This window comes from Austrofundulus limnaeus, unplaced genomic scaffold (genome assembly GCF_001266775.1).
Source record: "Austrofundulus limnaeus strain Quisiro unplaced genomic scaffold, Austrofundulus_limnaeus-1.0 Scaffold19, whole genome shotgun sequence".
Classification (NCBI taxonomy): Eukaryota; Metazoa; Chordata; class Actinopteri; order Cyprinodontiformes; family Rivulidae; genus Austrofundulus; species Austrofundulus limnaeus.
The window spans coordinates 694,428-712,479 of NW_013952421.1; the positions used below are offsets into that span (position 1 = coordinate 694,428).

The 18,052-nt window shown below is 38.7% G+C and overlaps 2 protein-coding genes across 3 annotated transcripts in view; both read right to left on the reverse strand.

The window, feature by feature from the left end:
• Positions 1-8,540, reverse strand: part of b4galnt3b (beta-1,4-N-acetyl-galactosaminyl transferase 3b) — a gene marked incomplete in the record, with an annotated part of 26,098 nt that extends 17,558 nt beyond the window's left edge. The window contains 4 exon segments of the mRNA XM_014003495.1: positions 537-632; positions 2,765-2,848; positions 2,946-3,001; positions 8,070-8,540. Coding sequence (XP_013858949.1) covers positions 537-632; positions 2,765-2,848; positions 2,946-3,001; positions 8,070-8,211 — 378 coding nt within the window.
• A 3,755-nt stretch (positions 8,541-12,295) lies between these two features.
• Positions 12,296-18,052, reverse strand: part of fkbp4 (FKBP prolyl isomerase 4) — a 9,634-nt gene continuing 3,877 nt past the window's right edge. Inside the window, exons 2-11 of one of the 2 annotated variants that reach the window (XM_014003504.1) lie at positions 17,346-17,490; positions 17,120-17,262; positions 16,902-17,022; positions 15,528-15,684; positions 15,187-15,277; positions 15,018-15,101; positions 14,038-14,223; positions 13,750-13,893; positions 13,459-13,554; positions 12,296-13,338 (exon numbers count right to left, since the gene is read on the reverse strand). In XM_014003504.1, the coding sequence (XP_013858958.1) occupies positions 13,240-13,338; positions 13,459-13,554; positions 13,750-13,893; positions 14,038-14,223; positions 15,018-15,101; positions 15,187-15,277; positions 15,528-15,684; positions 16,902-17,022; positions 17,120-17,262; positions 17,346-17,490 (1,266 nt within the window). In that variant the 3' untranslated portion in view covers positions 12,296-13,239. Of the gene's footprint in view, positions 13,339-13,458; positions 13,555-13,749; positions 13,905-14,037; positions 14,224-15,017; positions 15,102-15,186; positions 15,278-15,527; positions 15,685-16,901; positions 17,023-17,119; positions 17,263-17,345; positions 17,491-18,052 lie in introns of those variants that run through there. The other variant, XR_001309877.1, reaches the window with a different exon arrangement.

Genomic DNA, 18,052 nt, shown 5'->3' on the forward strand with positions numbered 1-18,052 from the left:
AAAAATGGCGGGTGCGGCTTATAGTCCGGTGCGGCTTATACTGTATGTTAATGTTCGCGGGTTTTTTTTTTAAAAATGGCGGGTGCGGCTTATAGTCCGGTGCGGCTTATACTGTATGTTAATGTTCGCGGGTTTTTTTTTTAAAAATGGCGGGTGCGGCTTATAGTCCGGTGCGGCTTATACTGTATGTTAATGTTCGCGGGTTTTTTTTTTAAAAATGGCGGGTGCGGCTTATAGTCCGGTGCGGCTTATACTGTATGTTAATGTTCGCGGGTTTTTTTTTTAAAAATGGCGGGTGCGGCTTATAGTCCGGTGCGGTTTATAGTCCGAAAAATACAGAACTATCTGAGGTTAAATTAAGAATTAATTAAATCCATCCATCTAGATATTTTGCTACCAGGCAGACAAAAAAAATAAATAAACCAGACACAGGCAAGTACGGTACATAATCATGAGATAAGGGGGTTACATTGTTCATTTCCTGTCCAACACACTTCACAAGATAACTGTACTTCGATGATAAGAGTGTGACTCACATGTGGATACAAAGGGAAGTGCAAGTTTCTGTGCAGGTCAGCGACGGAACTGCCACACCAGTCTTCGAACACATGGAGGTTGGCCTGCCCCTTAAACTGCAGGAAGAGTGATGAGAGCGGTGACAGTCATAAGAAGCAGCAGCAGGACCGCCCATCATTTGGCCTCGGAGGCAAGGAAACGACGCCCAACAAACAAACTTGACAATGTAGAGAGAGGACAGCAGCACTCACCTGCCACTCGAGGCCTACAATTGACACCCGTTACGACATGTAAACAAAGCTTACTCAAAGGGTCAGTTCAGCTAAATAAAAAACAGGATGTGGGAAACCCATTGTTTGAGATGTGTCTAAAAATAGAAACCAACTAAAGTCTTTCTGCTTGGATATACAGTACGACCCCAAATCTGAAAAAGTCGGGATGTTCTGTAAAATCTTTAAAACATTTGAATCAATAAATGATTTTTTTTTAGGGAAAGAATATGTTTTTTATGGCAGCAACATTTCACAAAAAGAGAGTGGTACGAATAAGAAACAGCTGGAGGAGCATTTTCCAACTAATTGAATTGGCAACAGATCAGTAAGAAGACTGCAACAAAAAGAAATATCAGAAATAAAGATTGACAGAGTTTCACCTGGCTGCTATAACCTGTCTGTTTTAAAAACAGGTTTGTTTTTGTTACGGGAATCACTGCATGGAATCAAGAAGAATTCCAGAAACTATTGTCTGCAAAAACATTTCACCGTGTCATCCACAAATGAAGCTTTAGTATGCAAATAAGCAACCATGAAGAAGCGCTGCCGTCTTCTTGTAGTTATTTTAAATTAAGCGAGGCAAAGTGGAAAACAGTTCTGCAGTCTGACAAATCAGAAATTCAAATTGAAAAATCCCAAACACCACACCCATTCTCAGGAGGAAAGGAACCATTTAGACCAACAAACGGTTCCAAAGTCTGCTTCACTGATGGTATGGGGGTGTATTAGTGCCTATGACTTTGGCAGCTTAGACATCAATGTAAAACGGTATATAAAGACTATAGAACATCATGTGCTCTCATCAAGATTGCTTGTATTTCTTTCAGGGAAGACTTTGCATATTTCAGTAAGACAATGCTAAACTGCACACTGCATCTATTTTAACAGATTTGCAAATCCTTACATTCAGTTTTAGTCACGTTTTTGCACAATTTCAGAACTAGGTTTGTAATTGGAAAAGCAGCACCTTTTAACGCACTAAAATCACAAGCGAGTGGGGGCGGAAGACAAACCTCCCTTCTGCACATTGTGTAACCTCAATAAAGGTTTATAGGAAACACTGGAAAGTACACACAAGGTATATGGTGCAGCAGCTGGGTTTCAGGAGAGTCCCAGATGTCCTGTAAACACACACCTTTGTGACACCTACCAAAGAGGCCGTGCTATCTGATCTGCACGTGTGTTGCTCGCAGAACCGGGACAGGATGCTGAGTCGGAGCAAGAGGAAAAATAACCTGCTGTAGTGTGGTTAATCTGGATTCCTTAGAGGTCAAGCTCAACAGTTTGCTGTCATAAGCAAAGTTAGTTAAAGATTAGAGTGAAGTTCAGACGAAGGGCAGGAAAATAACCTCTCAAGATTAAATCTGTGTTGCGTGTGAAATTTAGCATGGATTTTTTTCTTTCTTATGTTTTTTATGTAAACGATAAAAGGTCAATTGGCTCATTTTGTGTGAAGCTCAGCTTTAGTACAGTGTAATAGTTATTCACTCTTATGTCAGTATGGCAATCTGCTGTAGTCCTGTTAGTTTTATTAGAACTTCTCAAAAAACATTATCTTCTGCCTTTGCCTTTCGTCCGTGGATGATAATAAAACAACAAAATTTAACCATTGAAATACACTTTTTTGTCTTGTTTTTGTGCAAACTGAACAGTTATTCTATTTCTAAAGTGTGGTTACACTAGCCCGTAGAGCTAGAAGCAGCAAAAGTTACCCTCGACGTGAAACATAAGATGCAAGCAACTGGCTAGCACACAAATCCACTTCATATAGTAGAAATATGATGACACTGACACAAAGCAGCAGGCGCTGCTAAACACTGCTGAAACAGGAAAAACAGAAAGAAACTATAAACAGGCAAATGCACTGGGCTGAGAATAACCTGGGCAAGTTCAGACAGGCCATTCAGAGTTCAGGTCAGGTGGGGTGTAGTATTAAAGCATGCAACCAATGTGTACACGTGTACAACCACACAAACCTCTGGTTTCCACGTCTGTGGAGTGTAGCTGGAGATCCAGGCATTTGAATCCTCCACTGAGTCTGGCTTGTCGTTTCCTTTCCCCTACAAAACACATTCGGTACGGTTTAGCTTTAGTTTGTTTCTTCTACCCCGATTTGCACAAGCACATGCGTCATCACACTTTGTCTTTTCTCCTCACCGCTTGGTTGAGCACAACTCTCCCCCATTTGCTGCCATCAGCATTAGGATTTGAACCTGCAGAGAGAGAAAAAAACAGAAACGATCAGAGCTCTGCAGAGTTGATGGGTAACTGATTACAGACAGCCACATGGTTTCTGTCAGTGATTTGTAAGATTTTTATGATTTGTAAACATTACATTCATTGCGTGAATGCTGTATTTACTCTACACTTGTACTGTTTGTTCTGTGGCATCCATCAAGAGATGTGCACTATTTTGTTTTTTAACTTTTGCACATTTTAAAATAATTTAAAGTATGCAAATGTTTTTCACATACAAATGTATTGAGATGTCTTGAAAAACATTGTTCTTTCTGAAATCTGCTTTAGAGTAATTGCTTTCTTTTTGTCTTCTTTCAAATACTTTTAACTTTAGCTAACCTTTTTGTAGCTACAGCTTTTAGCTTTTATTTAGCATTAGGTAACTTTTAGCTATCATTTTCGCTTCTTTTAGACAAACTTTTACTATTTTAACTTCTAGATACCCTTTTGATATTTTTAGATTCTAACTAGCCTTTTATATTTTTAGCTCCTGGATAGCCTTTTCATACTTTTACCTAACCTTTTTGTTACTTTTAGCTTTTTATTGCTACTTTTAGCTAGGCTTTTTTCATTTTAAACTCACCTGTTTACGTTTAGCTAGCCTTTTGCATTTTTAGCATTTAGCTACTGTTTTGCAACTTTTAGTTTTTTCTATTCATTGGCTACCTTTAGCTAATTAGCCTTTGGTTACAGTTAGCTTTTACCTAGAGTTTTGCCAATTTAAACCAGCATTCGCCACTTTTGGCAATATAGCAGCATATAATTACTTGTCTTTTAGGGAGTTTTTTTGCTTATTTTGCCATCAACAACTCAGTTCTAGGTTTTTCAGTGAAGTCATTCAGCTCAGTATTAACTTGGTGTTTTCACAGAAAAATGTAAATTCTTTAGTCCGTGTATTGAAATGTATCGAATCACATTTAAAAATGATATTTATGTTTGACAAGTGACGTATTGAAAACAGCTCTGAAATACAACTGTTCCTGCAAACATAACCATCACACACTGGTGGAAATATATTATATAACATCCCTATCTGCTAAGTTACATTGACATGATCTGTATCTCTTATTGATTACTGCCACATTTGTATAATCTGTTCCCATGATTCTTAAAGACGCCATCTAATGCCTGCAAACTTGTTCCAATTTCATATTGCATGTGTAACTTGTTATTTTCTCATTGGTCATCTGATATCTCTCTCTACCATTGTGTAAGGCTCTTACTTGCTCTCACACACCACGCCGGAAGTATAAATTGTATTTCCTGTCTGTTGTTAGCTCAGTGGTGACTTGACTGAGCTGCTGATTCCTCTCTGTCCGGTGGCCACTCATCTCTGCATACATGCAACTCTTATTAAATCATTTGACGACCTTTGTTTTAGTCAAGTGTTTCTGCCTTGGAGGAATATTTTCCATTACACACACAAAACGAACTTGCTTGATGGTTGATTCAGGTCCCAAAGCACAAGTGGCAGAAATGAAATTTCCCTCATACCAGATGTTTTCTTCCCACGTCCACATCCCAGAGGAGTTTCACTCTGTTTTGATTCACAGCTGATGATCGCAGAACTTAACGTGTTTCAAATGATCCTGCTTTGACACTGTTTTTGACAAAAATATTTCACATTCTGGCAGACACAGATATATTTCTTCTGTCCTTCATCATAACCTAAAATTACAGGGCAGTGGGTGCTTCATAATAGGGCTTCACTGTTTGGGTTTTCTTGAGCTTGTGGTAATAGTCAGTGAACTGGGGTTTATAGCAGCCAGGAAGGTCTGTCATTATCGCTAGGGTGGAGATCTCCAGACACACACCCCTGAGACACGGAGGCCACTTCAGGCAGCACAAGAAATTCTGTAGAGTAATAGTTAGGAAAAGCAAAAGACTTATTTTAACTTAACTTTGTTTGAAGAAACAGTCGTACTGAAAAGTCCTTTGTACGGTAAAGAAAAATCCTGCTTATAAATGTTCTGCAAGTTAAGTCAACCGATCTTTATGCAGGTTTGCTGGTTAATGATCAAGAGAGTGCTCCGTACCCACATCCTAAGAGAATGTAACCACAAGAGGCAAGCATCGAGGGGAAAAAACAGGTTACACACATATGAGTAAAGTTGTAAATCAAAGCTTTTACTAATTACAAATCTGCCATCGAACTCCGAATAAAAACGTGTGAAACGTTTCACCTTCTCCGTTAAAGACTTGAAAGAAATCCAGGAATAAACACGTATTTCCACAGGTTTTGAATATGATTTAAACATAATTTATAAATTTACCAAAAAAGACAAATACTGACTGAAATAGATGTTTCCCAAAGTGATTATACATTTTGCACAAGTTCATTGATTTTTAAACTAATAAGTGGAGTGCAAATTTACTAAAAAGACAAAAAAAAAAGGTGCATTTTACAATATATGTATATTTCAGCAGTTGGGGATAATGTAGTTGCTTGCTCTCTGTGTGTTTGCTTGTCTTTCTGTTAGCAAAATATCTCATGAACTAGTGGATGTTTTTCGTTGAAACTCTCACAAAATAATCACTGGAACTTTTGGAGTCAAACCAATACAAGACGGCCACCACAGATAACTGACTTCAAACCCAAATAGCTATACTCAGTCAATTTTACAGCTATTAAGCTAGTAGTAATAGAAGAGAAAAAGAAAGCATCTTCTGGCTCTGATTTTGACCACCAATAAAGCAGACAAACAATATTAAAATATTTGCCAGGTAAGTAGAAAATACCTATATGATAATTAACACTTTTATCATAAACTCAACTCTGACTTTCTCTTCTGCCATCTCTTTCAGCTCTATGAAGACATTCATTAACTGCAGTTACTCAAACTTATCTAAGTTTCTGTGTGGCCTACCGGAGGGAAAACAAGCAGTTCCTTACAGATCCATAAGTGAAACCCCAAGTCTGTGCACGCTCCTGCAGCAACCTGCCTCTCCAGTTTAATCAGTTTGAGTCTAGAAGAGGCGATAAACATGCTGCAGACAAAAGTTTAAATAGAAACGAGACTGCAGTCTTTCTATTCTAGTTTTATGACACCATGGAATAATTTTAATGTAATTTATGACTAACATGTTCCAACAAGGTAGAAGTTTTTTTTTACTAATTTGTAAAACTAGTACTTAGTGTGATAAATAGTGCACTTAAACATTATTACATCATTTTATTAACTTAATAAATCAGTAGCTATTAAACATTTATAATGAGAAAGCTTAGCGACAGGTCTTTTTAAGAGAAGCAATGGAAGTTAAGCTTATCAAGAGCTTGAAATAAGGTGATGTGAAGCATTGTTTTGTGCTTTAGAAAAAATTTCAAACTTTTACATTTCATTTTTATTTATGCGCCAATATAAGATGTTTTACATCCTCTTATTCCAACAATGACAGAACAACACATCAATGTTTACATTGTAAGTTAAAAAAATCTCCATCTTTTCTGCAGTGGTATCCTCGTGTCATCTCTGCGAGAGCAGCAAAAGCTAACGTGATGTGTGAAGACACAGTAGAGGGCAGGAAGTTTGGTTGTTTAGTGAGAAACAAGATTTCCTTCTGAGCGTTTGTGCAGCCTGACCTCCTGGCCTTCCCTTCCCCCGTTCCTTACTAACTTCGATGCACAAAAGACCTCATTTTCCTCAGTTTTCACCTGTTACTAGGGGGTGGGAATCTTTTACCATCTCACGATTCGATTCAGATTTTTGGGGTCACGATTCGACTCAAAATTGATTTTTTTTCATTCAAAACTCAACGTGAGCCCATTTGTCGTGTTCCTAAAGTGCTTCATCTTAATTTTGCAAATTTTGCACACAGTGAAGCTCATGTCAAACTCAGACTCAGGCAGTAAAAAAACAAAATGAGCCAAAAATTTTTGCATTCAATGAAGACAGGGTCGGTTGAATTTCTCTTTCCTCCAGTTTAGTTTCCTCTTTGTTGTGGTGCTTTCTGCACATTCATACATTCCAGAAACAGCTCCATGTGACGCCAGGACATCCCAAGTGGTTACAAAATGGAGGTTGACCACCTTTGGATTTTCCTTCATATATATCGATTTTGGGACATTTTAAATAGATTCTGAGTCTTTGTAAATGAGAGTCACGGTTCCGATTTAAAACCATTTTTTGGTGCACCCCTACCTGTTACCTTTATATATTCATGACAAGTGTCGATGGCTTGCCTGCTCATGATCATGTCATGTGTAATATACATGCAGCCACCGAAACGTAGTCTTTTGGTGTGAAACTTTCATATTAATGAATGAATAAACTCAAAATTTACTTGATGCAATTCAGTAAGGTATTCCTGCAACTGTGTGTCATTGCAAGCCCTTTCTGACCACAAATCGGAAACATGTTTCTAGTTACACAAGAATAAGCTGCATGAAACGTCACTGTGGGATGAGGTTTTTGCTTAGTGACAAACTGCAGTGTCATGACACATGGTTTCAACATGAGTGTAGCTCTTAAATGAGGCCACCTATATTAGAAGACATTAGGCGGGTGACAGACACAACCATTTATCTATATTACCACCATGTCTTTAAAAAGATTTTCAGAAAGGGATTATGCAAAATTGACTTTGTTGAATTTTATCATGATTTAATGTCATTACCTGATTAAAAAACATACCCAAAATGTTGATTTGACTCATAAGAACTCATTGAATCTTCTGTGGAGGTCATGTGGAGCTAACACCTGAACAAAGCACCGCCTATCTGCACATGCCACCTCCCTGGAGCACAATAAACTCTAGGTAGGGTATGATGCAAATTCAAATGTATTTTTTGATTTACACAGCATTTTCATAACTGTGGTATAACTGAACTATGTGCCTGTTAATACCACTGCCCCTTTAACTTTATTTTCTCTTGTGCACATCTTTCAATTTAATTGTAGATTTATGCAAATTAATATAGTGCAATTTCTAGGTTCTGGCTTTTTTTTTAATTGTTGGTAGCGGTTTGTTTGAATAGAAGCATTGTCTAAATTGTGTTTATGAATGATTTAAAGTGGCAGAGCCACTTGTTGAGTCACAACTCACCGCTTGCACTGCTCCATGGTGCCCTGCCAGCAGCAACTATTTCATTGTAGACGGCCAACGCTCCAACCAGGAGAATGGCTCCAAAAAGAACACATTTGCCTTTCCGACGCAGTTTCTTCAAGGGGAAAAACGCGGCGATCATCTTGGCTCCGGGACGAAACTTTTATCCCGCTTTTCTCATCTGTTAGCAGCGGGGATCCGGACACACCGCGAGTTCGATCCCCGGTGGGTGCTGCTGCTCACTACCAATACCCTAAAAACAAACCCAGTGCGTAAGTCCCCTCTTGATTGCTCTCATCACGCTTGAAAAAAACAAAACAAAACGACTGGCAATCTATACTCGTTCATCTAAATATTTCAAAGAGTTTCTCTTTTCCTCTGAATCACGGACGGAGCGCCGGGGATCCTAACCTCTGCTCCTGCTAGCCCTGAAACGCACACTCACACACGAAGCAGCACAATGAAGAGTGAAAATCTCACACCAGCTTCGGCTCCAATCACCATTTCATCAAGTCAGACAGAACAAGGTAGAAAACTGCCCAAACACGACCGCGTGTAGATTAAAATTAAAAGCATTGCCAAAGCATGGAGGCACAAAAAGTCACGTATACATACCTATATACTTGCAATTTAATTTATTAAGTAAAACAACATAGTAGTGCTTTTATATTTTTTCCCATTTAGCTCCATTACTTCAATAAACATTTATTATTTTCATTGGTTGTTTTATTTTGAAATGCAAGACCGGAAATAATACACGCTTGCTAGCAGTTAGCTTTACACAAGTGGCTCTGAGATTTGAAGGGCGAACAAACATGAGCAGAAACCCCACCCCTTACTCCAGACTTACCTGGAACAGGTACTGTATGTTCATAATTTGATATTTTAGTGGCTTCTTTCCTATCATGAGAATGCAGGAATTCACCCCGTAATAAAAACGTACAGCGTGTATTTTAAAGTACTCTGTTTGTTTACCACAAGAAACCTTAGCTCTCTTGGCTAACCAGGCTAATAAAACGTTTGTATTTTGGACCTGACCAGCTAATTTAATGTGCTTCTAAATGCTATTTTATTCCAGAGTGTAGTGCTATCACTTTCAATCAGTGCAAACGTTTACATCATCTTTTTTATAGTCTTTATAGTCCAATTAGCCAGACTTTCCTTCTTGATCAATAATATCTCAAAACTTTCTGAAGCTCTTTCACAGATTCTAGTTAAACTAAAAAAGAAAAAAGTTTCTATTTAAACTTTCGGCTGCTTTTTCTGTCCAGTCATCCAAGTTATCTCAACTTTGCCATGCTTCTCCTCCTGCATACTTTGTCCTAGAGCTGCCATTGTAATTTATATCTGTAAAGCTCCCGTGCCAAATGATGGCTATGCCTTTTGGTGCCTGTAAAACTTATAGTTTATGAAATATTAATGTTTAATGAATTATACTGGCAGTCAGTGGAACCTTGTATTGGTCCAATACTGCCCCATGCTGTACTCAACTTGGTACTGCACCATAGTTTAATATTTCAACTCAGTAGTTCAGTGTTTACAGTACTAATATGATTGTATTTTGATGTTTTACTATAATATTGTCTTAATACTGCTCGATTGTTGTAATATTATGCATTTTTGTGTCAATAATTGTATTGGCAATGTGGTCTCTTTCTGCACACATACAAATCAACCCCTGCCACCTTGGTCTAATGGTCTATGTCATGGACTTTCATGTGGGAGATCAGGGTTCAAAACCCAGCTAAAGCAACTTAAACAAAAAAAAAAAAAACTCTTCAAATTTCATATTATCACACAATTACCTTAATTACAAACACCTGCTGATGTGACAGGCACAAGCTGGAATAGAAAACATATTTGAACTTGGTCAAAGTTCATTCTGCAAGTCCAATGCTGCAGGCAAAGCCATGCTACATGGCAATGCACACTTGTTTTTACATCGTAAAAACCCATGTCTAGTTCTATCTGATTCTGATCAAGTCAGTGTCATGTTGTGTAATGAAGTGGTTAAAAGTGGAGGACAAATGAAAAAGTGACAGACACAACCACCCCTTTAGCGGACGAACAGTGTCAGAAGGTCATGTCTTTTAAGAAAAAGAGAAGAATCCAGACCTGATAGAAGATGTGGGAGATGCATCATCTTTCGGTACTGTATGTCAAGTTGATAACTGTTTGGGGATTGTTGCTGCTGAAATATACACAGTATATTTATGCATTTGTATTTGTCATAGGCCCAGATAAAGAATTTGGAAAAAAAATTGTATTTGTGACAAGCTGCAAAAATGAACTAAAGGTCCTATTTAAAAAAGTTTTTTAATTATGTGTAGACACAAGTTCAACCCTTGAGTTTAGTGGTTTTTTGTGCCTGAATTATTCACAGGTCAGAGTTAAGAGACTTAATTACATTTCTCTAAAAGTGCTCAGGTGTTGAGCTGAAAGTAGGTGAAAAAACAGCAGAACCTCCCTGAAGAAAAAAATTTGAAAGACCTTCAAAGAGGCCCTAAGACCTAATCAGACCACTTTGAAATTAAAATAAATAATGGATGACTCCAGACTTTTGCGTTGATATATATTCATGTCAGCCATAAGTATCACAAAGATGAACTGATATCCCACATCATTTCTATTTCTAACATTTAATATTTTCTTTGACACAAGAAAGGAATGTCTCACAGATAATTACATTCTCCTCCTTGTTTATCAGAATGAAGAAAAGGCAGATGGGGGGGAAAGAGCACTTTTGTAAGATGATCTCCGTGACCCTGAGAGGAGATTAGAGTTCCTACTCATCTATAGGGAGCAAACAAAGACCATGTCCTGCTGACTAAAACAGGTGCAGCCTTGATAATCTTCATAAAACATCCGCAGGATTTAACAAAATAAAAATATTATAAATATTTCTGTAACAACCCTGTCAGAAAACACATTCTGTGGTTGTGGGAAAGATGTTACAATTTGTCCGCATTTTTAAAAAGAATGGGGGTCCAGATAAACATGTCACTAATGTGCTGAAGCTTATGAAACTGGATACAAAGAGATCACTAAAACCAGAGAAACTAATTTAAGCCTGTGAGAGTCTATTATGCAAATTCGACTTTTTTGAGCCTTATATCCTGTTATGTCATTCCCTCATCATCCTTGTTGTTTTGGCCCATTCATACGTTTGAGAAATCTTTGAATCTCGTGTTGTAGCCATTTGGATCTGCCTAAACTCTTGCTGGTACAAAACATTGTCTTATTTGTACATAGCTCCCTGAAACTCAAGTCTGCAACAGAGCTCTCATCCGAGCACCACTCCCCCAAAGCATTGTTGTGGAAAAAGTGCTGAGTTGGGAGTGTCCTAAATGATAAGGAAGTTTGTAGAGAGACAGAGGTCAATTTCAAGGTTTTTAGATAGGACATGATGCAAAATAAATTTTATCTTTAATATATATAGCATTTTTCAATGACTGAAGGCAACATAAGTTGATTGTGGTATAGAACTATGTGCCTGTAAGACACAATACCCCACCCCTTTTTAAAGAAACCTGGCAGGTAGTTTGTCTCAAACATCTTGTAGAACTAATGATTTATGATTTATGGATATGATCCCCACAATAATTTTGATCCAGTCTAAATACAACATTAAATATGATGCAGCTTTCATCTGCTGCGTAAAACTCCCCTGGCCAATCACTGCAGTCCCAAGCATTTCTCATTTCTTTGAGCTTCTTCAAAAGATCTGGAACATTAAATTTTAAAAACTTGGTCCGCTGAGAAGTCTTCGCATTAAAGAGTCTGTTTATGTATTTTAACTTCCTCGTTTTTTTGTTGTGCCATTTGCCTGTGACCTAAAGCAACCTCACCTTAGTTTCCCATGCAGTTTTTCACCTCCTACAGCAGTTTGTTTTTCAGGTGACGACCATATTTTCAGTTAATATTTAAAAATGATTATTGGTAGATGTTTGGTACAGTATAGCTGATTAATCACTACAGTATTGAAACCGTGGAAGAATATGAAAAACAGATGCCACTTAAGAAAAAAAAGATGGTAACACCAATTACTGTTTCAAATTTTGTTTTGTCATACCATTTTGATAACTGATTTAGAAAATATATGCTGTTTCATTTGTTATAACTTAAACTGAAGGCCACTGATTACCATTAATACTCTGTTTTTAGTTTCTCAGTTGTTTTCATAAGCAGACAAAGCAGAGAATACTTAAAAAAAATCACATGCTCTGTTTATTGTATAATTACAGTTTATTATATCCTTCTGTCAAGACAAATCAAGCAGTGATTTTTCTCAACAAAGAAACTCAAAAGCTGGTCTTAAAATTAGACATCTATTTAATTTTTGTCCCTGTAGGCACCGTTTACTAAAATGAACAGAACTTAAGCACGTTTTCGTTGAGTAATCAATTTTTTTAAACGTGTTTGAGAACAATACAGAAATCACAAGCACAACACTAAGAAAGAAAAACAAGTACAAAGCCAATACTTCCAAAGGAAAAAAAAAAAGTGAACAGTCCTGTACCCTAGAGGTTTTAAGAGCTCCACGTTTTAAGCTGAAAGTGGCTCGAAGTTTGAACTATTCCAGGTTTATTAATCTGCCAGTCCACAGTGCTGCTACGTACATACTTTAGGACACAGGCACTAACATTCAAAACACACCAGATCAACACACACAGCCATCACTGCTCTAGGAATTGATCAGTAGGCCCATGAGTGGAGGCTTAGATGGACAGCAAAAATGAGGAGGGCAGTAGGACAGGAGGTGGTGCAGGGGAAAATGGATGGTCTAGCCCTTTATGGGTGAGGTGGTTTGAAATTCTGCACGCAACACCTGGGATGCACTTTTGTTCCAACTCACTTCTGTAAAAAATCAACATGCACAGATCCAAGCTGTGGGCTAAAAGGGTTCAGAGCTGGGGTAATGGCACTCAATTCATTTAATAAATCCATATCCCATAGTGCCATCAACTGAGGAAGCCCCCCCTCACTCAGCTAGCTGCCACACCAGAGAGCTCGGACACAACGAAAGGTCAAAAGACACGCCCAAGGTCAGTGCTCTCAGCCACTCTCACTCATATACATTTTTATATATACACACACACAAGATCACACCTTAAAACACAAACGGCCAGTTATAAAAGTCTAATTACAGTTGAATCACAACGAGATCACATCAATTCGCCTCACTCGCTGTTTCCTTTTCCCCATTTTCCACCTCCATTTCTTCATCGCCGTTCTCTTTGTCGTCAGTCTTCACCTTCTCTGCTTCTTTCTGTTCCGTGGATGAAAGGGTAAAAACAAAGATTAGCACCTTCTCGTTCAGCTACAAACCAGCTGATAAACACACTTGGTGCGCCCTCTAGTGGTGGCTGTGAAGCACGGCTGCCCTTACCTTCGAATCCCTCTCTGCAAACTTTTGGAACATGTTGGCATAGATCCGTTTGTCCTTCTCGTGCTGCTCTTTCATACGTTTATGACACAGGAGCACCTGGAAGGACACGAGCAAACAATGTTTTTAGACTTAAACAGGATCTGCAGCAATAAATGACTGGTTTAACAGAAAAATGATTTGAGAAATTTGATGCAGTTAGAAATATTTTCAGTGCGTGGCCTTTTCTGTACAAAGAGCATCATACAAAAAAACAAAACAAACAAACAAAAAACAGGAAATCTAATCTTTTACCTGACTCTTTGCAGCCTTGTTGGCAGGATAGAGCTGAACAACTCTCTGGAAGTCGTCTCTCGCGCTGTCGAACTCTTTCATACAGAACAGCGCCTCCCCTCTTCGGAACAAAGCTTTCTCGTTGGAGGAATCGATTTCGAGTGCCTGAAAACAGCCTGATTAAAACATTTTGACAAATCTGCAATTCTAATGAAACAAACTCTCCTGAGATAAACTTACGATCTACTGTTAAAGAATTAAACTGTTTTTGCGACATGTTTCTATATGCAGAGAGTAAACCTTCAATACCTTGTCACAGTTCTCTAAAGCTTGGTTTGGTTCCTGCATTTTAAGGTAGCACATGGCCAAGTTCAGGTGCGCAGCTAGCCGCAACGCTTTTGCTTTCTTTTCATCCTCTTCGGACAGGCCAGACTCATGCTCCAACCAAGAAACAATCTTTTTGTACTGAACAGATGCTTGCTTGTATTTTCCCTCCTGTAACAAAGAACCAGTTGGTCAAAAGTCACAGTAAAGTAGCAAAATATGCTCAAATTCAGGAAAAATTCAAGGCCTAGAATTGCTTGAACGGATGCACATCACGCTAGAACAGTGGTTCTCAATTCCGGTCCTCGTGACCCACTATCCTGCATGTAAATACAATTATTTGCCATCTCATGTGATATTACAAGTGGTCACGATTAAAAGTTTGATACGCGAACGACTCTTAGCTACCACATCAAACTTTAGCTCAATAAATGTTGAATGGTAAAATGGTAAATGGACTGTACTTATATAGCACCTTTCTATCCATCCAGGACACACAAGGCGATTCACACTACAGACATTCACACACTGATGATGGCAAACTACAATTGTAGCCACAGCTGCCCTGGGGCAAACTGACAGAGGCGAGGCTGCCATACACAGTGACCACCGGACCCTCTGACCACCATCAGTAGGCAAGGTGGGTAAGGTGTTTTGCACACAATGACTGAGTCAACTGAACGGGGATCGGCGACCTTCTGGTTCCAGGACGACTCCCCCTAACCACTCTACCACAGCCGCCCCGCTTTACTGCGTTATGGTCACGGTTCCTGCAGATCAGCCAAACCAATTTAATGCTTTTTAAACATTTTTTTATGCCATCGGCAGTAAATGCATAAACTATTACACATTTTTTTGTTTTGCAGAAAACAGTTACTTTTTACAAATTTCAATAACGTTCAAGCAAGGGTTAATGTGATAGTTTGCAAACACACCAATATGAAACATGCTTCTTTAAGACATACCTTAAAATACTGTGTTCCTTTCTCTTTGACAATACTACTTTGCTCCAGCTTTTCTACAGTGTTCATTTCCCATGACTCCTTCGACTAAGAAACAGAAAAAAACGTTCGGTAAACAAAAGCTATTCAACACCTACTGTTAAGCTGCTGCATAGCTGCAGGATCTGCTTACCTTCTCAAAGGCTGTCAGCTTTATCTTGTATTTCAGTGTTGCTCCACCAGGAATGTTATACTTTTCACTTCCAGCATTTCCAAAGCCATATCTGCAAACCACAAACATTGTCGCTCTTAAGTGTATGAAAGCTGTCGCTTTGCTTGGGCAACAAGGCAGTTTTCAATCAATCATGCCAGACAATTAATACCAATTTACATTCAGTAGTCTTTAACCACTAAGTTGTGACAGCAATCTATGATGACAGACGTTAAAGCTCTTCATCAGAGTAACTCTGGACAACTCTCTGACAGGACTTCACATTAAACAAGGTGAAGGTGCGATATTAAACTCAATCATACTTAGACTTGATTGTGAAGAGTGCCTCTTCTCCCTGCTCCATGGCCATGATGCATTTCTCCAAACCAGCTGGCAAACCAAAACTGTCTCCATCTCCAATCTCAAACTTTAGTTCTCTCTGGTCAAAAACACGCTCATCACAGGTACCCTCCACAGTGACTGAAATGTAAAACAAATAAATTAAAACATATTTATGATCTACACTGATGAAAAGTATTCATTTTTACCTTTCAGTTTTTGAAAAAGCTGTTTACTAAATATTGGTTTTCCCCATCAGAATGGTCAATTTAATGCTGGCATAGAAATGGCTGCAACTCAACAACCTTCTAGGGGTAGGGGCAGCAATCTATTTTTTGACGTGTCACAGAAATAGACAAATCTGAATAGTTCCCAACTGTTAAAAAATGGCTCACGGTGGCTCAGTTGGTAGAGCTGATGCCTCTCCGCAAGAAGGTCGCCGGTTCAAATCCCGGCCCAGGGACCTTTCTGGGTAGAGTTTGCATGTTCTCTCTGTGCATGCGTGGGTTCTCTCCGGGCACTCCGGTTTCCTCCCACAGACCAAAAACATGACTGTTAGGTTAATTGGTAACTCTAAAATTGTCCCTGAGTGAGAGAGTGAATGGTTGTCTCATTTGTCTCTATGTGTGGCCCTGTGATGGACTTGCGACCTGTCCAGGGTATACCCCGCCCCTCGCATTGTGACTGCTGGATATGGGCACCGGTGACCCATGCGCCCCTGAAAGGAATGAGCGGGTGAGAAGATGAATGGATGGATGTTAAAAAATGATTTTAACGTTAATCTGTGTTGCCACTTTTAAGTGTCACCACAGTGCGGTTTGTCATATAGGTTTTGCTGTAGCTGAAACATGCTGCCGTTTTCACATTTTTCCATCTTTTCTTTGGTAAACACTTAACAAAACGTGTCTGTAAGTAATAGCTGAAGTTATCAAAACATGACTGTGTTTAGTGATGACTTACAAAAGTTTGATTCGTGTCTAAAGTCTCAGGGATAACACATTACATTAGCTTTTCTGTGATGTTTTCAATGTTAAGTTAGCATCTATGCTAATTGTTTATCAGCAGCCTTTTATTAACAAGTTTTTTTTGTCACATTGTGCACTTTTTATTATGCAGGAACATTTGTAAGGTATTGTTCACATACGTAAAATAAATGAGTCACTTCAGTTTGTAAAATTGAACTTCTACCTCTGTACTTCAGTGGCACATTGCTTTAAATATCATCGTAAGCTAAGGCTTACTAGCTGCATCCTGTTAATTCACAAACCAGATAACTGCAAATAATCCGAGAAGCATCAATCATTTCATAATTGTATCGTAGCCCTCTGAATTGTAAATGAATTGGCTATCGTTATTACCTTCCACAACTGCTCCTTCGTTGGGCTTGGAATAACCCTCTCCTTTAGTGATAATACGCCGAATGATTCCTCCGTCCTCATCTTCTGTTATGTCCTCTCCTCGAAATTCAAACAGTTCCACCTTCAAGAGAGAAACACGATTTAATGTGTAGATTTTCCAAGCCAGTAATGAGATTACACTGTTTTAAACATTTAGCCACATTACAAATTAAGCATACCTCAAAAATAAGAGTGGCATCGGGAGGTATCTTTGGTGGGCTGCCTGCAGATCCATATGCATACTCTGGTTTACAAACAAACTGGCTCAACTCTCCCACTTTCATTGTGGCCACGCCGATATCCCATGCCTTTATCACTTGCCCTAAATAGAGCAAGCATAATCATGATCAGTGTGAGGCTGTAGCTGACAAATATTAGTGCTGCTTAGATAAAAAAAACAACAACCTTTGCCCAGCTCAAAGGAAAACTTGTCTCCTCTGTCTCTGCTGGAGTCAAAGTGTGTCCCATCCAGAAGTGTGCCCACATAATGAACAAACACTTTGTCACCCGTCATGGGCAGCTCTGAGCCTGTTCCTTCCCTTTTGACCAGCTGTTAATAAAAAAGACAACAGAAGTTAGTCATAAAAAAAAGATTTACTGATGATAAGCTCTAAGGAGAAAGGGGTCATGTATACACCCTTCAGGGCATGAGACTGTGCGCCATGAAAGGGTCAAGTGCTCAATCCTACATGCTTCATTCAAAACTGAAACATGCTCAGCTACAGTGTTGATAAGCTCCAGAGATCCTTCTGTATCGGGTAAGAGAACTGTCAGAATTATTGTATGTGTAAGAGCCTAAATTTGTACATGTAAGTCTATAAACGTACATGAATTTGTTAACATCGCCACATTACAAGTACGAATCAAATTTACAAGTACAATTCTTATGTGAGAATACAGGTTTTTAAGTTACAAATACAAGTTAAAAAGTTACAACTTTGCCACATTACAAGTACAAATCAAATTTACAAGTACAATTCTTTTACCTGTCAAAATAACAGACATTATGCATGGAACACCGAAAAGATCGATTGCAATAAGCCAGACCACTAGGGGGACATGACCACTGCCTCATTTGGGACCAGATGAACTCTTTATAAACACAACAGTTT